This window comes from Mastigoproctus giganteus, unplaced genomic scaffold, assembly GCF_048544385.1.
Source record: "Mastigoproctus giganteus isolate SK-2022 unplaced genomic scaffold, ASM4854438v1 scaffold_15, whole genome shotgun sequence".
In the NCBI taxonomy this organism is placed as follows: Eukaryota; Metazoa; Arthropoda; class Arachnida; order Uropygi; family Thelyphonidae; genus Mastigoproctus; species Mastigoproctus giganteus.
Genome location: NW_028328292.1, coordinates 6,855,795 through 6,883,252, shown reverse-complemented (window position 1 = coordinate 6,883,252; position 27,458 = coordinate 6,855,795). Strand labels below are relative to the sequence as shown.

The window sequence follows — 27,458 nt, the reverse complement described above, 5'->3', positions numbered from 1 at the left end:
TCTGACAGTCTGTTGGTGACATCATTAATAATTGCTCCTGGCAGACATACCCTGGTTCTAGTCCACCTATCCTCATTAAAAAAAATATTTCCCATTTCCCTGACGGAGTCTCCTAATAGACCTAAGTCCTTTTGAACCAGAGTAGTTTGCACTTGGTTATTCTGTTCTGGGGCCAGAATAGGGAATGCATCACTTGGTAGGTTACTAGAGTCTAGTCCCTGACGAATTCCCAGTTATTTATTCTTGAGGGCAAGCACCTGTTTTTTTCAGTAACTTAAATTGTTGTAGAAATGCACCAAATTTTAACTTAAGATCAGTACACAACGGTGATAAAGAAGAATCTCCAGGTGAGCTATGATTAGAGCAAGAGTATTCATTTACTGTGGTAAATTACTAAGTTTTGCTGTATAACTTTAATTTTTGGCTTTATTCTTTTGTATATTTATTTTTGTATTCTATATTTTTCAACCGAATCTAACATTTAAGGTCATGTGCATTGCACATGACCTTAAATGTTGGATCTTTTTTTGAGTTTCAATCTAAAATGGTTATGACACTAGACATATGAGCCACCACTGACTTCTATTTTCCTAAATTTTTTTTATAGTTCTGAAATTGTTATGGCCCCAAGGATGGATAAGATACTATTTTTTTTTTTTACGACAACACCTTTCCCTTCCCCTTTTCTAATGTTCAGTAAATTTACCTTACTACTTAGTAAGCTATCAATCATTATCTCCTAATCTGAGCTGGGTTTCATTATGTCCGACCTTACTTTACACACTGCAAGTGCTCGGTTACTTTATTCCTACACTACACTATTTTATTTTATTCACCATTTTCTTAATTTACTGAATACAGAACAGAGGTCTTTCTTCTCCACTTTAGATTGCTACTATCCCTTTGGCACCATGTTCATTTTCATTAACGAGTTGCATGTGGAAATGTACAGTGGTCAGCACTCCTCAGCTTGGAAACAGCTGAATTTTAACATTCACTTGTTAAAATGGAAATGTAAATACTGGTCAACAATAATCAGTGTATGCATGCAAGAATTGTAACAGTATCTCAATAATGTTACAATTACTTGATATCTGCTTGGCCTAACCATGAAAATCGAAATTCTAAATTTAACATATTGCACATATATTGCTGCATTCATAATGGTAATTGCAGAAGGAGAAGGCATACATATTGCAGTTTTTTATCTCAATCTTGTTGGTTAACCCTTAGGAAAAAAAAAAAAAAAAAAAAAAAAACGCCGAAACTGGGCAGTAAGCAGTAATATGTCATGTACATATACAGTCGGTCCTTGCATAACACGTGTTTACATTACACGAATTCGATCATACACGATTTATAAATAGGGGAACGTTATCTTATATAACACGAACCGAATTCGCTTATGCACGATTCGCCTTTGTGTTTACAAGAAATGGCAGTCGAACGCGGAATCACCCCAACAGAACGCAACATGATAGGAGTGAAGAAGATTCTGAAAATGTATTTATGCGTTTTATATCAGTGAAGGGGAAACACATTTCACCATAATAACGTAAAAACCAACACAATTCCAGCTATCGGTATAATCGCAAATGCAATTAGATGGAGTTTACTACCAGTTTATAACAGATTCCACTAGCAGAAACAAAACTGGAAATTGCTTTTATTGTTTTATGGTAGTAACCCCCAGAAATTTGCTTTAGTAAAATGTGGGGTGTTAATAGTGTATCTCGGCCTTTACGGTGTTGTTTATTCAGTTGCTACCCATGCGCAGCTTTGTTTATGTGTATCAAGCGTGCCTCCTCATTTTGTAATTGTGCTTTATTCCCTAAAAATTAATAAAATACTTAAAAGGTGTGAAAAGGAAGCGTCCTGGTGAAGACACTGCAGATTCAGAGAAAAAAAAAAAAAAAAAGCAATATAGATAAACAAAGGCGGACTGGGTCAAAAATTCTTACCCTGGAAAATTTATAGTGGCCTCATACTACGGTTTATGGCCAAAATCACACTGGCCTCCGGCCCACCGGGATTTCCCGGGTAAGGCTTATGGCCAGTCCGCCTCTGTCGATAGAGAAAAAATATGAAATTGTGAAACGCTTTGAGCGAAATGAAAGACCGTGTGATATTGCACGTGCTGCAGACCTAAATGAGGCAACCCCGAGAATTACAAAGAATGCGGAGAAAATAAAAAGAACTTTCATAGTGGGAACAACTCAAAGTGTAATTAAAATCCATTAGATTAAGACACAAGAATTGGAAGGGATGGAACGGCTGTCATCTGTTTGGATAGAAAATCAAACAAAAAACAAGTTTGCTTACGATAGAAGCAAAAGCATTAGCAATATTTTATTACGTAATAAAATACATAAGCATTTTATTACGACTTACGTATTATAATTTATACTTACGGATTATAAAATATGTAAGTATTTTATTACGACTATTTTATTTAAAATAATAATTTTTTTACGAATAAAATACGTATTTTATTCGTAAAAATACTTTTTTAGTATTAAAAAATACTAAAAATACTTTATTATAATATAATAAAAAATATTTTTTATTATTTATTATATTATAATAAAAAATATATTATATTTTTTATTACGCATTTTAATCGTTATAAAATACGTAAGTATTTTATAACGATTAAAATTACCCAATTATTTATTGTGTTTGGTAATGTTTTGGTTCCAAACGTGTGTTCAATCTTGGCTGGTCGGCACCTAATCCCACTTTTCCCATAGGGCCTGTTGTTTATATTGCACGATTTCGCATTGCACGAGAGTTTCTAGGAACACAACTATCGTGCTATACGAGGACAGTACTGGCATACTGCTTTCACCACAAAACTTAAAGTAATTAGCCAAAAAAAAAACCATACAAAGAGCTCAAGTTATTTATACAGTATGTTTTTACCAAATCCATACAATTGCATATATCCCTAGTTTCACATGCAGGAACCAAATATGATAATTTTCTTGATGTGTAAATCAGAAGCTGAATGACAGATGTGACATCACTGTGCATGTACTAAACCACTCGTGAAATAATGTCATTCATTTCCTGAGTAAGCTATTACATTAATTATACAAAAGAGATGCTTTATTCTGGATTGATATTTAAAATTTATTGGCTTGGCTCTCTTCCTTTGGTGGGTATGAAGGTGCATCTCCAAATATAAACCTAATTGTTGCATTAATATGCTGTGTTAGTTTTGTGGTATATAGATGTTTATACACACACAAGCATTTATTTTTAGCATAGATATAGCAAATTTCTTTTTATTTTAAAATGTGTTAAAATATTGAAATGAAGATAAGTGCAAATTTTTGGGAACATTTTGCAGAATGCTCATTAAAAAACACTGCATTAGAGGGTTAACAGAATGAAACTGAAATACAGTAAAAGATCCCATTTTCATTTCAAAGACCTCGTGAATTTCTGTTATCAGCTATGGTAACCATCAGTCTTTTCTGAAATACTACTGCACTAATAAATGTAGTCAAGTTAGACTTATGAGTACAGTTGTTATCTACAGATGCTTCAGATGGTCGTGGTGTGTGTGTGTGTGTGTAACTCTTTAACTGACCCCCCCCAGCGTGCGCACACATGCTGGGGTAGGTCAGCTAAAGAGTTATTCATAAAAATGCCAAATTATACTTAAGTATTGGGTTTTCCCAGGGCTTTCAGAACATTACTACAAAACAGTGGAATAACTAATATACAAGTTAGTGCATTCGCATCATTTCTGTACATAGCCAACTACATAAGTAGTTATATATTGACATCATTAAGTATATCTCAAATTGTGAATGCCTTCATGAGTTGCCATGATATTGCACTACCTCGAATAAGTAACGCTTCACCATAAGAGAAGACTATTGTTACTTATTCTCAGCAGATACCATCACCCACTGAGAATAAGAATCTGTTGAGAATAAGTAACAATAGTCTTCTCCTATGGTGAAGCGTTACTTATTCAAAGTAGTGCAATATCATGGCAACTCGTTGTGAAGGCATTCACAATATGAGATATACTTAATGATGCCAATATATATAACTACTTATGTAGTTGGCTATGTACAGAAATGATGCAAATGCACTAACTTGTACATCAATTAAACTATTTACGTAGCCTGAGGCTTTAGCCCTAAACTATACCGTAAAACAGTGGAATGTAATCATGATTAACATCATGGACTGATTGCAGAGCTGTTTTTGACAAATATATTTTAATGCCTGGTCAATAACAGGGGGGGGGGAGATTTTATCTAAATTAGTAATTCTCAATGTGATGCTTGCTAGTGTATTTCCCGACTTGTCAGGAATCTCATCCACTGACCAAGGCAAGATAAAATGCACTGTTAATTTGGCACCAATGGGGATATTTTTGCAATCCTTTATTCTATTAGATTTCTGCTGTTAATCATCATATACTTTAAGCATTTTTTCCCTATGTTGTTTTTATGTTTATGCCTGTCTCCCACTTAAAGAATGCCCAAACTGGAGATAAAAGGCTGTACTGCGAATCACTGGTCTAAATAATTAAACTCTATTTTTTTTAAATTAACACTGGCATGATCATGAATAAATGAAAAGCGTAATATACAATTCATAATGAAAAAGAGAGAACTTTGAAAATGCAAAGATAAACAATAACACAGTAAACTTATGTAAAGTCTGGCACATAACATAAAACATTTTACAATCCAGAACAATTAAAAAAAAAAAAGCAATTTTTGGCACTTGTATCAGTGATTGCATTTGCCCTTAAGAATCCATGCGAAAAAAGAGAGACGTTTCTTTCTTTATAAGATGCCTGCAAGACAAGAATTCGATTTAAATATATAACACAATATCTTCATTCTCAAAGGACAACAAACTTGCCCGGTTAAGGTAAAGAAATCCAGCACGAGAACGATGGCAGACTTCGGGAAACTTACTGGACAAACTGGTTTGCCGCTACCACAAGTTTCTGCCTGCATTCTCAGTAAACAGACTGTGAGTATTATCGGTAGTGAAAGTAGAAGTCGAGAACGATGTATTGATTGACATGTAGGCATGATAGACGATGTAATGATCAGTTTTTTCTCATTATTAAAATCAGATCACTGGAGTTCACGTGCTGCAGACGTGTTTGGCTATTAAAAAAACCATATTACTGATTTTTTCGTACGTTTTTAATGTTAGGAAAGGAAATACAGTAAAATCTCATTAGTACAAACTTTGTTTATATGAAGCACATACCAATCCTCTGCGGCTTTTCTATGTAAATATATTCATTTATTACAAAATTCGGTTAATATGTATTACAAACTTCTTTTTCACCACCCCGTGAGAAATAAATATTGTCATTTTGTATGTTTAATACAAATCTTGGCAGAGCGATCCAATTATCGCTCCCAGCCACCTGGCTCCCTACTTCCCAAAGGATGGCACTGACTTGTCAGAAATTAGTTTTGTGTAAATTAAAGCAGTTTATGGTAGTAACAACATCAAGTGCACTCTGAAAAACATCTTTCTGAAGGATGAGTTGTTAAATTAACAAAAGAATAAAAAGGTTTTTTAAATTGTTTATATGCACTCCCTCACTCTCCACGGGAATATGGTCAGTTGCAATTGTTACCCCAGTTCAAAGTGTCTTTTGCTATCATATACAGCAATCTATTTTTTGTGCCATTTTATCTGAGTTGATGTCTTTTTCAGAACTTGTCTTTAAATTAATTTAAAATTTGTTTATATTAAATCTTATCTAGCAGTGTTATGGTGATGACAAAACGTAGACAAACAGAATTAAGCCTGGAAATTAAACTAAAAATTATACAAGAGGCTGATAGGATGGAAAGAAGCAAAACAGACAGTGCAAAGGAATACAACATCCCTTTACCTACTTTATCTACAACACTGAAAAACCGAAAAAGACTTGAAGTGCATGACACTGGAGCAGCGATGATGGAAACGAATTCGTGGTGCAACACACGAGCAGCTTGAAACAAAACTTTCCTTTGAGTGGTACCAACAAATGCGTGCATCTAATCTGCAAATATCAGGTCTGAATATGCAAGAAAAAGCAAATTATCTAGCTCAGCAAAATGGGATTAGCAACTTCAAATGCAGCAGTGGCTGGCTCCAAAGGTTTAAAGACAGGAATAACTTGGTTTCGATAAATGTTTGCGATGAGTCTAGATTAGTTGACAAAGAAAAGGCTACAGACTGGTTGTGTCCTGTACAGTCCATCCGTGAAAAATATGAGCCAAAGGATATTTTTAATCTTGACAAGACAGGTTTATTTTATAATTTGCTGCCAAACAAAACATTTGCTGTTCGAGGAGTCTTGTCATGGTGGAAAATTAAGTAAACAAAGACTCACTGTTCTCTTATGCTGCAATCAGATGGCAGTACAAAACTATGCTCACTTGCGACTGGAAAGTCACAAGTGGGCGTAGTTTTGTACTGCCATCTTGGCTTATGATCAAAATTTTCAGTCTTGGTTACAAAAATTGGACAGAAGAATGGCTTCAGAAAAAAAGGAACATTCTGATGATTCTAAACCGCTGTACAGCACATTCTGCCGAGACACTTTAGTTGACAAATATACGGCTGTTGTTTTTACCCCCTAATACCACCAGAGTAATGCAACCACTGGATCAAGGCATTATTAATAACCGCAAGAGATCATATAGAGCCCACCTGATAAGGTACTTTATCCGCAACACAGGAGGAGGGAACAATTTGCAGCCAAATTGGAATGTCTTGGATGCTATCCGTAATCTTGTTATTGCTTGGGAAAGTATTACATCAAGTGTAATAATCAACTGCTTCAGAAAGAGTGGCTTTGGAGAAAACATCATCAATAAACATGGTCCAATAGACGAACATGATAACAACAGTGAGGAATGAAGAAATTTGAAGGAGCATATGGATTTTATTGGCGAATTTGAAGGTGGATGATGAAGTAGCTACCACTGCAACACCAACACCAGAAGAGCTGCTGGGTACCAAACAAAACGATGATGTTTTTGTTACCAGCAACAGTGAAAGTGAAGAAGCGTGCACACTGCCATCTAAAAAAGATGCTCAAAATGCATTGAACATAATAGAGAATGTGCTGGTCTACAGTAACGTTGATAAAGAAACAACTATTGTGCATTTGATAATGTCTATGCTATAGTTAAAAATGCATATAGGACCAAAACTGTGCAAACAACATTGGATTTTTTCTTTAAATTATATTAATTTATTAAAAAAAAAGTTAATGGTTTGTATGTCTCCTTTTATATTAAGATTGTGATTCTTTTTACTGTGATACTAAAATATTGTATATATCAAAATATATACTATACAATATTTTCATTTCCGTTAATATTGCTTTTCTCTTAGTTTATCTTACAAATAAAATAAAATCTTTAAAAAAAATTATTGTATTGTTAGACAAGGCTTTTGTTTTTATTTTAATTATTTTATTTTATTAATTAATTTTTGATAATATTATTTATTATTATTCTTAGATATACAGTATGTATCAAAAAAAAAAAAAAAAAAAAAGTGGTAAAATTTTGACACTTTTGGGGGATCCCGATACTACAAACCTCGTTATCACAAAACGTGAAAATTTAGGTCCCTTGAACTTTGTATTAACAAGATTCCACTGTAATAGGAAAAGAAAGTCTTTATATATATATATATATATAAAGACTTGATACACGTTATGATACACACACGTATCATAACGTCAATCAATCACTTAATGCTATGATGTTAACGTCTGTCATGCCTACATGTCAATCAATATATCGTTCTTGACTCCTACTGCCACTACCGATAACACACACCATCTGTTTACCGACAATGCAGGGAGAAAGTGTGGTAGCAGCACACCAGTTGGTCCAGTGAGTTTCCCGTAGTTTGCCATGGTTCTCACGTTGGCTTTCTTTACCTTCGCCACTTGCCTTTGCAATAAGTTGCTCTACTATTGCTATTTTCAAAAGATGAGACTGCTATGATAGCCTGTTTCAGGACTAACTGGACCCTCAGACAGGTAGTCTCTGGTGGCAACATGAGGACAAAAACAGTTGTGGAGAAGTTGCTCGATGAGAGTAGCCACGCTTATGAAATTAGTTTTCAAAATTGTAATATAGTTAAAGCTATCTGTTGAAAAGCAGTGCAATATCAGGGAAACTTGTCACAAAGGAAAACTTGTACTGCTATGAAAAATAAGAACATTTGCATTATTCATGCAGTTTAAATCCTGCTGGCGGCAATAAGAAATGAAAGGACAAGGTAATCATTATAAACATTTATAAATATAAGTTCAGTTGTTTATGATTAATACTTAATGAAATTTACTCCTCTAAAACTGTGCAACCACTAAAATCTAAAAAATTTTAAAACCCAACACCTTTCAATTCCTGACAGTGGCAGAATTTGAAGGGTTTGCTATAAATAACCATAATAATAGGCAACTTGCAATACACATCAGATGATTTTTTAAACTCCCAGTTGGTTTCTACCATTTAACCTATCTGCACTATCTAAAATTTTAAATTTGAATAGTTACCTTTAGGTATGACTCCAGGATCCATGAAAGTTGCAAGGGTGAAGTTGGCAACAACAAAAAATGTAATAATTCCTTGACATATGGGGATAGCAATGTGGTAATAAGAAGTTAAATAAGTACACCTAAAGGGAGAAATAAAAATAAATAAATATTATATATGTGAATCTTTGAAATGGAGAAACTGTTTCCTAATCTCCACGTTATTACGTTAATTATTCTAACAAAGTTTATGCATTAATCATGTGACAAAATATACAGGGTCATTGCAAAGTAGCATAACTTTATGCTGATAGCAGTATTGAGCATATGGTGTCATGGAAAAATAGCCACAATAGTGATTGATTTTTTTTTTATTATTATTAGTAGCTGTCTAACCCCACCAGAGGCACTATAGTAGAGTCAACAAAATGGTGGAAAGTGCCGTGTATCTTTCAGCTTGAGGGAGCAAAGTTAGCAGCAACAACAGTTCAGAGACAATTTCACACTCGTTTCATAAAGAATCCTTTTAGCAGGAATGTCATTATCAGTGGCACAGAAATTTCATGAATACAGGATGTTTTGTGATTCATACAAAGAAAACAGGCAGACCAAGTGTGAATGATGACACAGTGGAGGAAGTAGGTTCCTTGGAAGCCCAAGAGAATCAACATTGTGTGCAAGTCACAAACTGGGTCTGTCACAACCAAGCATTTTGAAAATGCTATGGAAATATTTGCAGCTAAAGCTTAACTGCTATCAACAAGCACAAGCAATCACAAATGAAGACAAAGTGAAGATATGCCAATTTCTGTGTGGAAATGCAGGCAAGGCATGATAATGAAAATTACCTGCTTGGGCATACTGTGTTCAGCGATGAATCCATATGTCATGTTAGTCGTTATGTCAACACACAATGTTTGTGACAGACCAAAAGTCAATGTGAAAGAAAGAAAAACCTGTAAACATTCTCTGAAAGTTTATGGTCCTTTCTTTTTTCATGAGTGGGGAAAAAAAAAAAAAAATGAGATTATCTTGATATGCTTGAGAATTTTCTGATACCACAAATTGGCACTGAAGACCCCAATGGACAACTAGTCATACAAGTTGGCATTCCACCTCATTATCATTGAGAAGGGACAGCATGATTGGATCAGCACTTACAAGGAAGATGGACTGGTCATTCAGGTCCCATTCATTGGCATCCACAATCGTCAGACTTGCCACTGGATTTCTATATTTGGGTTTTGTTAAAGTTGATGCCTATCAACTACCATTACCAAGGAAATGAACTGAACTGTGATTGAACTGAAGGCCAGAATTGCTGCTGTCATAGATAAAGTAAACCCCAAAAACACTGCATAAAGTGTAGGAGGAGGCACTTAAATTTTGGTGGGACGCCCGTCAAATAACCAGTAGTACCCATTGAGAATCTGTAGCTGTAACTCATCAAAACTTTAGATGTTCCTCTTAATCTGATGTATTTATCTCCCCTCAATTACTCTGTAGTAACTCTGTATATAAATCCCACAATATTTCCTTTTAAAACACCAAATTTTGGTATTTCAGTAGTTATAAGATATTCAAGAATGGCAATGGGAGTGCATATTTTCATACACACTGAATAAAATTAGGTATAATAACAAAACAAACAGCAAATGAGGAGGGGGAAGAGTCAAGTCTATCTCACAGATGCAACCTAATACAAACAACTCTTAATTAAACCCCAGGGGCTCACATCTGGTGAGTATGGGCTTGGCACACCTAGGGTCCTGAGGTGGATATCATCATTCTTCTGTTTCTTGGTGATTCCCTTCTCTCTCTCGGTAATTAAAAAAAATTTTTTTGGCTGGTGCAGTATAAGCCTCGGGCTTCTTTGCACCATATAGCTAATAATAATACTAATAATAATAGGCTTTTAATAATATTTTATGAAACTCTTGCTAAAATTTTAAAAACATCTAAATAAATTACTAGTAAATCAGACCTTTGGGGGAAAAAAACCTTACTGGATCTATTAAGGTGTACCGTAATGAATATTTTTATGATGTAACTGTAACAAATGCTTTCGTGGTGTAGCCTTAGCCACTCTGCACGTGCACATATTAACTTTAACTGTAAACTTCAGATTAACAGTACCCTATTATGATGGAATCAACAGGAAAAGACTTGCTTACACAACTGGCTACAAATTACAAGTCATCAGTTACACAAAGGCACATGGAAATAGCTGTATAAAGCCATTTTGGGCCTCTACCAATAGAGATGATCCAGGAGGGGCAGAAACAAGAGGATAAACTCGGTAGGGCAATCAAAAATAAGTAGTTATAAGATATACAAACAGACAGCAAAATGGATGGGTTTTGAGAAAGAACTGAATAGCTGGGTAATAGGGCAGAGGAACTGTGGCATGTCTGTGTCAAAAAAAAAAAAACAATTTTTGAGGCAAAAGTCAGGCCAGCAGCAAAGGAACTTGTTGATTTTGCTAGCATAAAAAATTGGTGTTAGATTTATGAAGCAAAACAACTTTGCTATTAAGGACATGAACAAAGATAGCCCAGAAAATGTCAGTACAATATGAAGACCAAATCTTGGAATTTCACAGATTTATATTTAATGCTAAAAAGCACAAACTGCGAGCTTGGCCAAATTGGTAATATGGATGAAGTATCTTTAACATTTGATTACCCTCAAATAGAAATGTGGATGTTAAAGGTACAAAATCAGTAACTGTGAAGACATCAGGCCACAAAATACACTTGTGTTATTTTGCCCTGTTGTGCTGATGGAACAAATCTTCCACCTCTCTTCATATTCAAGAGAAAAATTCTGCCAAAGGAAATTCCATCAGGTATTTTTGTCCATGTTCAACCTGGGTGGGTGGGGGGGGGGGGGCAGATGGAGTCAAACAATGGCTGGTATGGGATCAATTTCATGCACATAAAACAGAGGCCACAAAAGAGGGGGATGAAAAGTTAAAATCATAACTTGCTATAATTCCAGGTGGGCTTACTGGCCAACTGCAACCACTAGATGTTTCTATTAACAAGCCTTTTAAAGCATTCATGAAAGAAGAATGAACTAAATGGATGAAGGCACCACAACTTAACACCTATTAGTCATATAAAGAGACTAACAATTTCTCAGGTGTGCTAATGAGTAAAAAATTCTTGGGAAGCAGTAAAAATGAAGACAGCTCTGAAGTCATTTAAGAAGTGTGGCATCAGTAATGCCTTGGATGGCACAGATGTTATTCTGTTTGATGAGAATTCATTGTCATGGTCACTGCTTTCAGTGACCATGACAATGAGGAGTAAGATGATCATAATGATGAAGATGACAGCAGTCTTGAAGTTTTGAAGATGAATGAAAAGATGTTTTTTTTTTTCTTTTATTAACCATTTGCTTATTGTTCTTTAAAGATGAATAAGAATAACATTTTTGCATATGAATTTGAGATGATTAAAATATTTTGGGTTCACCTTATAATGTATGGTATTATAAAAATATTCATATGTTTAATAAAATGCTTTGTTTAAAAAGAATTGGAAGTAATGTGATATGTACAATAAAATAAATCAGTTATTCAAAAATGTTATTTTCCCCCCTAAACAATCTTTGCTAAATTATAGGTGCATCTTATACATGTACGACAGGAAACACAGTTTATAATCTGTACATTTAGTAAACTAACAACCTATGTATTGTCTCTGCACTAAAATCACCTGAACTAATTCTTTTACAAGGTCAGGGAATGACCATCGCATATCCCCGGAGCAATATGGCCTTAGTTGCTAATGCTCCTAAAAACCAAATAACAAACAATTCTTTTACAATGCAATATGAAGTTGTGCTGTAAAAGAATTAATGTAAGTATCAATAAAATAATGCATAATCAGACAACAAACAGGAAAGTTGGACTCTAGAATGGAAATCGACGGCAAAATAACAATAAGAATTGAATAAAATAACTACATGATTACCAAGCGAACAAGAATACTGCACTCTGAAATTGAAATTAGAGTAGTCTCATGGAGGACTATTGTCCCACAGATCAACCTGGGCCCAATTTAGACTACTGACACATCTAAAATTGGCACCTTCTGAGTGCCAGCCCTGCAAGGGTAAGTAACAATCATGGGCAACAATTTTAAAAAAGCTGGGGGGACTACAACCACACAATAATTCCAGTGTTAACCACCTTACCAATCATCAGCAAACTCAGATATTAAGCTTGATATGCCTTTAACAATATCATTAATAAATATTGAAAACAGTAAAGAGCTAAGCACTGAACTCCGATGGGCTCCACTAATAACACTAGTCCAAGAAGAGAAGTGCCCATTTATAACTTTTCACTTCTCCCACTCAGTCATCCTTTTAACCATAGCAGTAACTTTCCCCTAATGCCATACTGCTTCAACGAAATCTCAGTATATATCAAAATTACTTTTTTGCATACAGTTCCTTTTTACTGCATCATAGTGGCTAATCAGATTAGTCAGACAAGATCTCGTCTTAACATATCTGTGCTGCAATTACCATATAACTGCATTCCTTTCAAGATGATCCTTCATTACTTCTTTAATTGCTGACACCATTATTTTCTCAGGAACAGAAGGGAAACTTACAGGTCTGTAATTACTCACTACACCCTTTGTTCTCTCCCCTCCACCTTCAATGAAAAACAGGCTTTCAATCAGTAGGGACCTCTCCAGAATTTAAGGATGCTCTTATGCTTCTTTTGATATAATTTGAGAGATTCGGTCAACTTAAGCTGTTTCATTTAGCAACTTTATAACTTGGTATACATCTGGTTATTTCCATCCATAGAAACTTTTTCATACTTGCATGCAGATGCAAAATATTTATTCAGCTTCAGCAATCTGAACAACATGGTCAATAGTTATAATGCCATTCATATTAAGCGACAATGTGGTTCATCCCTTTCCTTCTAGTGTTAACTTTTAAGCCTTGATACTTTTCTTTGCCAAGACTTCTCCCTAATTTGCCTAATTCACAGTGACTTGACTGCAAACTAGTTTGTATGTATGTAAGCTTCTGCATCTCCTGATAATTTATAATCATCCCATGCATTTGTCTTCTCTGCCACTAGTCTCACCAGTTCCTCTAACATCGATTTACGTCTAAATCTTAAACAATTTCTCTTATTTGGTATAAAACTTCCCTTAACCATATTTAGAATTTGCAGCTGTTAACACCATCAGTTTGTCTCGATGAAGAGAAACTGCCCAAGACCTTTACGAAAGCAAATCCCTTCTCTCTACCCTTGACAGTAAATCCCACTAAGTGGCAGTGATCACAGATTATGATCACTGCCACTTAGCAGTTCCTTTATTTGGAAATTCTTAATGCACGGAGCGTCACTGTTGATAATCAAAGTAAGAGTATTGCTTTCTCTTGTTGCCTCCCTTTTTACTATACTTTACTAGTATAGTAAAAAGTCCAATAAATCCAGAAAAGTTCTGCTACTGTGTAAGTGACCAATCCACAAGTTCTATTCAATCTGTGGAAAGTTAAACTCCCCCCCCCCAGATAAAACAATCTGATTTACTGGCCTAATTTGTTTGTACAGCTGTTCATTATACTCATTGCAGTCATTTGGCATATAACACACTCCTACTCTTAATTTTGTTTTCCCAGTACTTATGTCACACCAAAATGACTCTGGCAGCCCATGTCAACTGGGTGCACTGACTTAGATTCTATGCTTCTTAACTAAGGGCAGCATAACTCCTCTTCCTGTCTTGTCTTTCTGTATACAAAATTCCACATCCCCAATGTCTGAATATTACCACATTCCTGAAATTTTCAACTGATGAGAAAAAGTTTTAAGTTATTAATGAAAAATGTTTATACTGTTGAAAATTAAAATTGTGTGTGATGCACTAATTGTCACATGCACTCAATAAGGTTGGATGTGTCATACTTGCTGTATGTTATTAGAGGTCTATCTACTTTAAATTCTCAACTGAAGGATCAAAATTGCAAGTACCAAATTTGAGGTCAGGCAACTTACAATCATGTTTCAGACATGTTTGATTGGGGTCAAATCTGTAATTCCATAGGAGGATACTGACTTCATTAAGAGCCAATCTGGTAATCTTGGTGATATTTTGTTGGTGGATGGACATTATCCTGCTAAAACACTGCATTATCCATTTTCACCAAAAGCAGAATGACCAGTGGTTTCATACTGACATTTTCATTATAAGAATGGGCTGTCATACTTTCCTCCATAAACATGAGAATGTATAGCATTCTTATGTTTGATTTTCACAGGTTCTACACAATGGTTCCCAAAAGCATTACACCACATTATTTATTTTTTTGTTATTTATTTATATTTTTATTTATTTATTTATTTTTTTTTTTTGGTTGGTGCAGCATAAGCCATAGGCTTCCTTGCACTATGTGGCCATTGCTAATACTAATACAAGCTTGCAACAAGTGTCCCTCTCTTATATACTCTGCTGTTCATTCCCGCTCTGCTCTCTCTGGTATCTCCTGACCTTCATATGTCAATTACTCGTACAAAAGTCAAACAGCTCTGATCATTAAACACTACTGAATGCCATTCCAGTCTCCAATCAACCTCTGCATGACCCCACTAAATACATTCATTAGTAGGCCTGAGAGGCAAAACATTGACACATCACTGGATAGGCTGGTTCTGCCTTTCATCTGTGCTACTGGAAGATCCTGTGTGTTGCACTTCATGCAACTAATGAAATGACGTTCTGCCCTTACACAACCCAACCATTTGTCCTCTCTCAAAATCAGTCAGCTGGATGTATATCAGACACAGCAGATTTGGCAATTATGTTGAGAATGGTATTTACTGACTTCACTCTAAAAAGAGGAGCTGCTGAAAGTATTTCCTATGAAACATCAAACAAAAGGTGGTGATATTTAAAGAATATTTAAAACCAATGGCTGGAAATCTGTTTGCCTCTGCCCAAGCTGTCTGTGATGCGTGCTGTTGTTGGGTAGCATCAATCAATTCATTGTCCTCTGTAAAAAGAATGAATCATTTCTGGACTTCATATCTTATCACTGTATTATCCACCCAAAAAGTCTGTGTTAATATACTTCCATTTGGACAGTGTGAATTTTTATAAAAAAATAAATAAATAAACTCTATTCACCTGGTACCTCTGCAACGCAGACTTTTTAATGCCCTGCTGGAGGAAGTTTGAAGACAGACATTCGTGAGCTTATCTCATATGCAGAAGTGCAATGGCTGAGCAAAGTTAAAGGTCTTGCATGGTTTTAAAGCTTGATTGAAAAGATAAAAGATCCTTTAAAAACTTGTGGATGTCACATATGAAGGTGAAATCTCTTGTACAATTTTCAAATACGAAGAAGATAGATGGGATTGATTCTGACCCACCACCCTTTGTTAGTAACCTTCAAACACTTGTGAAGGAATTCAAAAAGAGACCAACACTTCACCCCATCTCCCTTTGAACCAGTGGTAGTTTTTTAGCACTGAAATGCGGTGATAAAGATGACACTTATTTAATGTGAGTAATAATAAAACTTATAAAACTATGTAATTTTTGATTGTATGGTGAATTGTATCATTAAATGTGTTGTCTTGTGTATTGTTTAGCATTAGTAGTGGCATATGATGCAAAAAAGCTAGCTTATACAACATCAGCCAAAAATTAAAACACTTCCCATTTTACTCATCCATTCTAACCAATAGTTTGTCTACTTTTTGAATTTATTTAAGCTATCAACTTTCACAACAGATGGAAGTTTGTTGTTTCAGCAATCAACCACTCACTGGCTAAAAGCAAACTTTTGCACATCTATTCTGCAACAATTGTTCCTCAATTTGAGTTTATGCCCCTTGTGTGCATAGTATTAAACACCTCAATCAGATCACCTTGCAGGTGCCTAGTCTCCAGATGATGCAATTTGCAGAACTGAAGCCTTTCTTGGTTAAAGCACTCCTTTGTTCCCCTCACCAATATCATTGCCCTTCACTATACTTGTTCCAACAGCTCTATATCCTTCCTAAAATGAGGCTGCCAGATCTGTATGCATTACTCAAGGTGTGGCCTGACCATTGGCTTATACAATGAGATAATCACCTCCTTATCCCTGCTACCAATATTCCTATATATCATTTACAAAATCCCATGAATTGTGCTGGCAGCCTGTCTGCACTACACAGAAACTTTATATCTGACTGTACAATTATTCCCAGTTCTTTTTCATTTTCCACTACCCTGAGTGGAGTACCACACAATTGGTACATTACTCTGACAATGCTGCCGCCCATATGCAGTACTCAGTATTTGTCAATGTTAAACTTCAGTTGCCACCTCTCAACCCATGTGCCTAACTTTTCTAGATCCTGTTGCAGTAGCATACCATCATTATTACTGTTTGGTGCCGATACCTTTATTTGTCCTGAAGAAAGTAATATGAACTGAGTTATAAATCTGGAATTTTTTCTACCTTTTTAATTCCGGTCAAAATTTCACTCCAATAGTTTCTGAAATGATTTCAGCAGAGTAACTGCACATGAAAACCTATCAATTTCCTGGCCACATTTTTTGCATGTAGTGGGAATATGCACAATGGGTGTTTATACTGTTAAGAAGTTTCAAATCATGCATTTTTTATATAGTTCAGGGTTACTTCAACTATAAGCAAATGTAATAAAGTTTTTCCATTACCAGTTGCCAATGGAAAATGCAAATTTCTTAAAAAAAAAAAAAAATTTTCACAGCATCAAGTTAACACCTGTAACATGTGAAAATAGAACTTATATAACATTTTTGACTCAAAATCAGCTATTTTACTACATCCCTTTTATAATTAACATCCTCCTGTAATTTGGTTATAGTCTGCATCTGTTTAAATTTGTATGCTATATGCATACGTGTATGCTTGCGCGCGCGCACACACACACACACACACTAATCCACCCCCTCCCCATTAATTTGGCATTTTTTCTTAGATTCCCTGTCAGATGCACCCATCTGTGTTTTCAACATGGAGGGCACCACCACTGCTGGATTAATGGGTTAGTGCCTGCAAGTCTCTTGTAAACTCTGAAGTGTGACCATAGGTATAAAAAGGGTGGGGAAAATCGCATTAAGCCATCACCAGTTACATGAAGGATTGTTCTTATTGTGTGTGCAGGGCAATCTCAACATATGCGCATTTGAAAAAACAGCAAAAAAAATAATAATAAATAAATAAAATTTTAAAAAAATTAATAATTTAAATTTCACTTTTTTTTTTATTCCACCTTCATTTTCAATCTTTTTTGAACACAATTGTGAAAAATTCATTTTTATTTTAAACACTTATTTTTTTTTATTTTTAAAATTAAAATTGCCTTTAGACCTGTAGATGAGTGATGCAAATTGAAAAGCCCACACACATCAACACATGTGCAATCAAATGTACCAGTGCATGAAAATGTGAAGCACGTGCATTAACAGTTTGATTCCAGATGACACTTCAGATGCCACAATGCTAGATTTGTGCTAAATATCCCCCCCCCAATTCTATATATAATGATATTGCATAGGGTTAGTGAAACCTAGTTATTGGGGAATGCACACAATGGTTTTATGGGTTTAAAAAGAAGTTTTTCTTCCAAAAACCACTTGCGTATTAACTTAGATTAAGTACAATTGTACAATTGTCATGGCACCTGGATGAATCAGTGTTTGGCAGGCTGGAGGTGGGGGCATTATGGTTTGGGGGACTGTTTTCATGGCATCCCCTGATCACAGTTAATAAATGGCTCAATGGGAATGGATACATTTCGGTTATCACCAACCAAGTATACCCATTCATGATTACAGTATATCTAGACAACTCCAGCGTCTATCAGCAAGACAATGTGCCATGCCACAAGGCCCAGCGCCATTTGCTAACTGGTTACAGAAACACGGCAGAGAATTCTCCATCCTCCCATGGCCACTCAACTCGTGCAATTTCAAAACCAACGAGCATGTCTAGAACCTACTGGAAAAGAGCATTTGATGCTACAATCCTCCACTGACAATGTGCAAGTATTAATGGACACACGTGCAATGTCTGGGTAGCACTACCACAATACCCTGCAACATCTTGTAGTTGTTACAGGGTATACTGTGGATTCCTTGCTAAGAATTGTACAGGCTGTGTTACTGGGAAAAGTTGGCTCCACGAGGTATTAGGTACATGTTGCTAATTCAAAACCAACTCAGCGGCTTTGAATTAGCAACTTAGAATTTGAATCATGTGGGGAACTTAACATAAGTTCCCCACATGTGACACAGTAGTGCATCCTGGGAGTTGGAATATTATAAATCGGTTACCTTCTTCCATTATCATGTAAACCAAATGATGATGACAATATCAAAAGCCTTTGCGTTGGGACTCAGTTCTTGATACCATGTTCCAGATCTTTCTTTTATAAACGGCAACCTGGAGAAAGTGGTGCACCCCTCCTTCCTCAGGGCATGTTTTATATAGTTTTTTTCTTTTTGTATTTCACTTCCCATTAATTTCAAATTTTAATCATAGATTTTGAGGTGAGTGCTGCTATAATAAGCATTGCTGAATGAATTAATGAGTTAAATGCATATTTATTGAACAAAACCCACATGCCACTATCTCACACCATTTCTCTCACTAGCATCATTGCAGTTTATGGCTGTCTGCTTGCAAATGTTGTGTATAAAGAAGAAAGCTTGACTGAAATAAAAATTGAAGTTTTAGTTTTAGTGAAAATGGTTTCTGATGTGTTTGTGAACATCAAAAGATGGTACAAATTTAAAATTATTTTATATTTATAGATTAATTTAAAATTAGTTACAGATTTATTTTAGAAAAGACAAAAAAAAGTTTAAGAAAAAAAAAAAAGCAAGCTAAGCAACTGACCTTCGATTGACTTAAGAATTAAAAAAAAAACTTGCAATACAGTACAAGAAGATTACCACCCTCCCTCCTCCAATCAGTAAAATTTGCTCAATAGAGAAACATTGTTACCTATTCTCAGTGGACACCAAAGCCCTGGGTTATTTGGCCCTTCATCGGCAGGTGTGGAGGTACCTGGCAGTATAACAGTTGTGAAAATAATCCACAATATAAGAGATGACAAATGGTGTTTAGTAGTTTTAAGACTTAATAAAAATTCAGGGCTAAAAGCCTCAAACTATAACATATTAACAATATGTTATGTTATTTAACAATTATATCGCATTATGCATTGATAAAAATTAGATTGAAATGGGATGAACATTGATAATATATAACTTTTATGGAACCTAACCCTATTATATAAAAATATGAATTTCTAATATATACCAATTTTTCAGAACATATGTCACATATTATAGCATGAGCTGCTCTATATAAATCTTAAGGCAGGCCTAGTTTGGTCCATGGACTGCTACTTGTGGAAATCCTTGTACTAGTGAGTTAAGAAATTAGCAGGGAAAATGCTAACTTCAATCTGACTGTGCAGTTACCGTGTGTGGCATTTCAAGTGATGAACACATAAAAAACAAAATTATGCCTCCCCAAAAAGATTTTCATATGTATCCCTTCTTTAAAAACTGCATCAATTACATCAGATCATTGCCCTTTACTCTTTAGGCCTCTCCACACAGGTGAACCTGAGTATTTCTGTCAGTGATACTGTATCATCCAATGCTTGGAATGCTGGTGTGGTGAGGTAGGATTATCAGCTGAAGAACCTATTACCGACTCATTTTTGGCCATTGTTATTTGTACACTGTTTTTGGTTTTATGCTGGTTAATTGCACTATGAAGCCAAATATGTTTTATTCAATTCTCTTGGAAAATGGAAATAATGTTGCTGTATTGTCTTCTATGTCAACCAAAAGTGAAATCTTTGAATTCACTCAAATATATTTCTGCAGCAAACTTGAGGCAACATATTCAAGTATGCACCATTTTATTAAATTTTGTAAAATTACTCTTTATTTATACTCTGGGATATGGCTAAAAAGTCAAAGGAATTTACAACTAGAATGATTAAGGAAATGTTTCTCAACCATCAGTCCACAAAAAATTTTTTCCACTCCAAGGAACTTTTACTGCCATAGACCAAAATTATTTGCTTTACTATTTACAACTGCTTTACCTGCCTGCAGGAGAAAATTCAGAAAATCCACTAATACAGCAGCACCACCATCATCATCTTCTTATCAGCAATCTTCCAGACTTTGTTTGATCTTTCATAATCATATTTGGACACTTTATGAATGCTATTTTATTTTATTCAAGCTTTCTAAACATAACTCTATCTCTTATTTTTAATATACATGAAGTTTTTCATTCTTTTTGATCCATAAAAATTAAAACCTTTTAATTTATTATTAAAATTATTATTGCTATATGGTACTGTTAAATAAATTAGTAAATTTATTTAACAGTAACTAGTAAATAAATTTGATGAATTTGAGGTATTGCTCAAAACATCAAAGGCAGATATTGTGGGGATTTCAGAGACGTGGTGTCACACAGATATAAGAAATGCAGAACTGGAATTTGGGGAGTACAATGTCTACAGAAAGGATAGACAGGATAGGAAGGGAGGAGGGGTTATGCTATTAGTTAAAAAACACATAAAATCCAAGGAAGTGAAGCCAGTCGACATCGCTGGACAGTGCAGTGTCGAGTCAGTTTGGTGTGACATAAGCATTGGGAGATCAAAATTGAGAGTAGGAGTGTGCTATAGGCCTAATGACTCTGATGAGTATAATAAGAAACTGTTCGGAGAAATAGAGTGGGCCAGTAAATCAGAGAGTCTTATAATGGGGGATTTTAATTTCCCAGATATTGACTGGAATTTGGGGGCTGGTCATTCACACAGTAGCAAGGCTTTTGTGGATTTATTGGATGATTGTTTTCTACATCAGCATGTTCGGGAGGCAACTAGAGGGAGTAATACTCTTGATTTGATTATCAGTAGTGATTCTTCATGCATTAAGAATCTGCAGATAAATGAACCACTTGGTGGCAGTGATCACAGTGTGCTGAAGTGGGAGTTACTCAAAGAGGTAACTACCATTAGGGGTAAAGGGAAGGGGTATTGCTTTCGTAAAGGCGACTACAATGGACTGAGACAGTATTTAAATTCTATACAGTGGGATCAACTGATGATATTGCCAACAGCAAATTCAAAATGGGAAGCATTCAAAGAACTTATCGTGGAAGCTACTAGGCTTTACATACCAACTAAGAAATATTGTTCAAGGTTTAGGCCTAAATGGTTGTCAGATGAACTAATGAGGCATATGGCAGAGAAGAAAAATGCATGGGATACATACAAATTAACACGTGACACGGACGCCTATGATAGATACAAGTTGATCTGTAACCAAGTTACAAAGGAGGTTAGGCAGGCGAAGGCAGATTACGAGAGATCCTTGGCAAGGGATGCGAAGAAAAACAGCAAAGAGTTCTTTACTTATGTAAACTCTAGAAGGAAGGGGATGAATCAGATTGGTCCACTTGAGATCGATGGGTCAACTGTTGATGACCCTGCTCGGGTAGCTAACAAACTAAATGAATATTTTGCATCGACATTCACACATGAGGAGTTATTCAGCGAGGGGAATGCCAGAGGTGTATTCAACTCTAGCAGTAAGCTAGAGAATCTTGTAATAACTGAGAGCAAAGTGGAGGAGAAATTGTTGAAGATAAACACAAGAAAGGCACCTGGGGTGGATGGGATCTATCCAGTTATATTAAAGGAGGCAGCAAAGGAGGTAAGCAAACCCTTAGCCATAATTATGAGAGCTTCCTTGGACTCAGGGGAGGTACCCATTGACTGGAGATGTGCAAATGTGACCCCAATTCACAAAGGGGGATCAAAGGCTGACACAAGTAATTATAGACCTGTGAGTTTAACTTCTGTTCCTGGAAAATTAATGGAGGCACTGGTGACAGAAGCACTGCAGGATCATCTAGACAAGACTTCAGTTATAGCTAGGACACAGCATGGTTTTGTTAAGGGGAAGTCTTGCCTGACCAATTTGATTGGATACTATGATGCAGTCACAAAAGAACTGGATGCAGGGAATAACTTTGATATTATATACTTGGATCTTAGAAAGGCTTTTGATACTGTTGCACATGGAAGACTGCTGCACAAATTGGAGCAGTGTGGCATTGGAGGCAAGTTGCTGCTATGGATAAAGGGGTGGTTGAGGGGGAGAAGACAGAGAGTGGTAATCAATGGACACTGCTCATCGTAGACTAATGTTATTAGTGGAGTCCCTCAGGGTTCAGTATTGGGGCCTTTATTGTTTTCTGTATTTATAAATGATATTGATGATGGTATATCAGGCTTAATGTCCAAGTTTGCAGACGATACGAAGGTTGGCAGGGTTGTCAAGGACACTACTGACACTATGCTGCTGCAACAGGATTTGGAAAGGTTGAGCAGATGGGCTTCGAGGTGGCAAATGAAGTTTAACATTGACAAATGTAAAGTACTACATATGGGAAACAGCAACCCCAGAGCAACGTATCAACTCTGTGGTACTACACTGACAGTGGTAGAGAATGAAAGGGACCTGGGGGTGGTGGTGCAGGCAGATATGAAGTTCTCTGAGCAGTGCAGACGAGCTGCAAGAGTAGCTCATGGTGTATTGTCAATGATATATAGGAATTTTTCTAGCAGGGATAAGGAGGTGATTATTCCCTTGTATAAGGCAATGGTCAGGCCACACCTAGAGTACTGTATACAGGCCTGGAGGCCTCATTTCAGGAAGGATGTAGAGCTGCTGGAACGAGTACAGAGAAGGGCAACTAGATTGGTGAATGGGACAAAGGGGTTCTCTTACGAAGAAAGGCTTAAGTTTTGCAAATTACAGTGTCTGGAAACTAGGCACCAGCGGGGTGATCTGATAGAGGTGTACAAAGCCTTGAATGGTTTGAGCATGCTCAATGCTGATGGGATTCTTCCTCTAGCTCAGAAAAATCACCTGAGAGGGCATAAATTCAAATTGAGGAAAGACAGATGTAGGATAGATGTGCGGAAATTTGCCTTTAGCCAGCGGGTGGTTGGTGGGTGGAACAGACTTCCATCCCTTGTCGTGGAAGTTGATAGCCTAAATAAGTTTAAGGCTCAGCTGGACAGGTATTTCGAACAAACAGAGGGGTGAAGTGGAAGTGGTTATTTTTATTTATGTTACTTTTTTTTTTTTTTGGCTGATGCTGCATAAGCTTGCTTTCTTGCATCAAATGCCTCTACTAATGCTAATGCTAATTAAAATAACTTTTGGAAAACGTAAAGGCAAATAAAATAAAAAAAATGTTTTGCACACAAAACCAAATCTTAGCCGAACTTAATAAGAAACTGTTCTATTTCTTTTTAACGGGAACCTGGCTTTTTTTTTTTTTTTTTTTTTTAAGCAAAGCTAAAACATGAAATCTTCACATTTTGGGTGCATTGTATACTAGTTCCATTTTGGGAAATGGAACTAGTATACAATGCTTGGAAAATTACTGTTTTCTGTAATTTCCCAAGCACTGAATTTATTGCATTCTGGTGGAGCACCTCTCCGCTCTTCTTACCAATTAATAAGCGGATTGATAAAAAATCTCGAAAAAATACGGGAAAGTGAATTTCAAGATATTCTCGGATATGCTGAGCAGAAAAAATGGTTATACCAGCTACATTTCCAGATGAAAGCTTTTAACCGTATTAGTCATCGGTTGGGTTTAAATATATATTAAGTATAATTCATGGCTGAAAGCGAGGACATTGAAAGATTTCGACTGAAGCGTCGAAATTATGTCTGCACATAATGATTTACCATTTCAATTTATCTAAATTAGTTTTACTGTCTAAATTTAAAAGATCAGTAGAATTAGATGTAACAGCAAACAACAAAACTATACTACAAAGTGAAAAGCAACCGTTTATATAAATAGCCGATAGTAAGAAAATTGCAGGCAGCGTATGAATTTATGTGCAACTGGGTAACTGCTAAAGAATATTTCATAATTTTATATAAAAGATAATAAAAGAAAGTCGACAATGTGTCAAATTACTTACGGAAACACGAAGAATAAAGTTGTAGCGGATATTAACAGCGTCCACGCACAGGTCGCAGGAATAAATCTTGTCTTCGATTTACATTTAGGCATCTTCTTCCTTTTAAAATATTTCCATACAGATGCCTGGATATGCCAAATTTTCCACCATTCTACAATCATTAAACTGCATGATTACACTGGCCGAAGGCCATCATAATAAGTCTGCATCATCCTCCATCTTGGAAATAAGCGTCCCTATTTGCGTTAAGGAGATGTCAAAATGAAATCGGGCCATAGGCCTATCCAAGAAACAAAATTTTGGTCCTGCCTCATGTGACGTTCGCCTCAATATTTAATTTTTCTTCCATGTCAAACATAAATTAACAACCACAGAATTTGATACCATGTAGATTACTCAAAGTAACACCGCTAACAACAAAATAAAAATGCTTATAGTCAATGCTAGCTTATTTCTGAACCGAATGAGACGCCACTGTTGTAAAAATAATTTTGTTTGGTTTACATTCAAATTTTAATTATAAAGATTTTTGTTAAAATTCAGTTTCCTTTTTCACATATTTCATTTGCGAAATATTTATTGCTTTTTTAAAATTTTCTTTGTGCAGAAATTCTTATTATAAAAAATTCATAATTAGAAAAAGATTACAATATTCAGAAGTACAATCAACATGTGTTGCGTACAAATAAGCTGATAGACAAAAGTTTGCATTACACGCGAAAAGGTTGACTTTTACTTAACGAAATATACAGTATATCTGTACTTGTTAGTAATTTGGATTGGACATCGGGAGGAAGGGCATGCACGCCATCCAGCTACTTCCATAGTTGTTATGACCTCTACTGACGTTACTGGAAGTTGCAGCTATATCAGAGGTGAAATCAGATAGCTTTACTTAAGTCGATATGAATCAGTGGTGATAAATGTTACGGGCAATAACTGAAAATAAGCTGGAAGTATTTGCTGCAATTTACTGTCTGCCCTGTAGCACAGTGGTATCATCACCGTCATCCCACACCGGGTGGAAAAGACCCGGGTTCGAATCCGATGACATGAGGAACTTTAATGGACTTTTTTTTCACTCCGTGGTTCAGTTAGTCGGTCTCAGGCATAGATACAAGGTTTTCCCCTCACACACTGGAGACTAGCACCTGCGTGGTGATCTGATTGAGGTGTATAAGGCCATGAATGGGTTGAGTACGCTGAATTCTGATGGTATCCTTCCACTTATTCAGATTACGAACCTAAGGGGGCATAAATTCAAATTAAGAAAAGACAGATGTAGAATAGATGTGCGGAAATTTGCCTTTAGCCAGCGGGTGGTTAATTGCTGTAACAAACTTCCATCTGTCGTTGTGGAAGTTGATAGGTTAAATAAATTTAAGGAGGAACTGGGCAGGCATTTGGAGGGAATGGTGTGTTTTTTTTTTTTTTTTTTTGTTTTTTTTTTTTTTGGCTGATGCTGCATAAGCTCATACACTTGCTTTCTTGCATTATGTGCCACTATTACTACTACTACTGGAGTTTTTTCGTTCAGCAAAACAGGCAAATCGACCAGAAAACACAAGCAATTTACAGACACAAATACGGGTTAAAGTAATTACTTTCATTGATTATAATCAATTACGGGTAACCCTAATATAATAATTTGAATTTGATTTTCTCCAAAACAGACTTCAGGAAGGCAAGGGTCCTATGCATCGGCCACTGGTCTATCCTCAAAAAACAATGTAATTAAAGTAGATTCAGAAACGAATAACTATACAGGGTGTTTCAAAAATGATGGTCAATAATTTATGAAAACTACAAACTAAAATAAGGAAAAAAAGTCCCAGTGAACATCAAGCTGCAAATGAACCGTTTTCGAGATAATGCACATTTTCTGTTTAGATCCGCCACTGACTATGGGAGCACTCTGGGAGGGTAGTCCGTATTGCTGAGACCTTGTACACGATGGATATGGTAGGGGTACAGTAAGTGGCAGTGTGAAATTCGCCACATACTGCTATGACTCAGTACATGCTCTTGCAGAGCAACCCTCCTTGTCGAAATTCCTGGATTTTTTTTTCTATTCTTTCTAACACTCCTCAACATCAGGTGTTAGGCTTCTGGGCCTACCTGCTCGTACTCTATGTGCGAAGCGCCCATGTTCTCTAAAGCGTTGATGTACCCTGATGAATCTGCGCCTCTTGGGATGCCTTTGGTGGGGAAATGCTTCTTGGTACAAACGTGCAGCCTCGGGTGCACTGCTGTTAGCTTCACCAAACAGGAAGTGCATATCCGAATACTCTTCTTTGCTGTAACCTCTTTCCATGTTGACTATTTTGTGACAAGTACTAGTATGCCTGCTACATCTCAGAGAACTGAGAGAGGGGAAAGGGAGAGAATGAGCATAACCTAACCTAAACAAATAAGTCAATGGTTGATCCCAACTAGAAATGTGCAATATCTCGAAAACGATTCACATAAGGACCCATGTTTACTAGGCATTTTTGCATATTGTAGTCTGTTCAGTTCACCTTTAAATTATTGACCATCACTTTTTAAACACCCTGTATAACTCAGAAAGTGGGTGGGGGATTTGTCCAAGCTCAGACAATTCACTTATACACTGAGTAATCACTGAATTATGACCACCTACCTAATACTTCGTAGGTCCTCCTTTTGCCCTCAGTACAGCAGCTATCTGACGTGGCATTGATTCAACAAGATGTATCCAGACGCCTGATATGCCTTTCCATAGTGTCCCACGAGTGCTCTATGAGATTGATATCGGTGGAGTTCGGTGGCTAATCGATATGCTGGAAGTCAAAACTGTGTTCCTCAAACCATTCCTGCACAAAA

The 27,458-nt window shown here is 36.1% G+C and overlaps 1 protein-coding gene across 1 annotated transcript in view; it reads right to left on the bottom strand.

Annotated features, from left to right (window-relative positions):
* Nucleotides 1-25,057, bottom strand: part of Zdhhc8 (zinc finger DHHC-type containing 8) — a 110,116-nt gene extending 85,059 nt beyond the window's left edge. Inside the window, exons 1-2 of the mRNA XM_090389390.1 lie at nt 24,615-25,057; nt 8,564-8,685 (exon numbers count right to left, since the gene is read on the bottom strand). Coding sequence (XP_090245516.1) covers nt 8,564-8,685; nt 24,615-24,775 — 283 coding nt within the window. The 5' untranslated portion in view covers nt 24,776-25,057. The remainder of the gene's footprint in view (nt 1-8,563; nt 8,686-24,614) is intronic.
* Between the last annotated feature and the right edge of the window lie 2,401 nt (nt 25,058-27,458).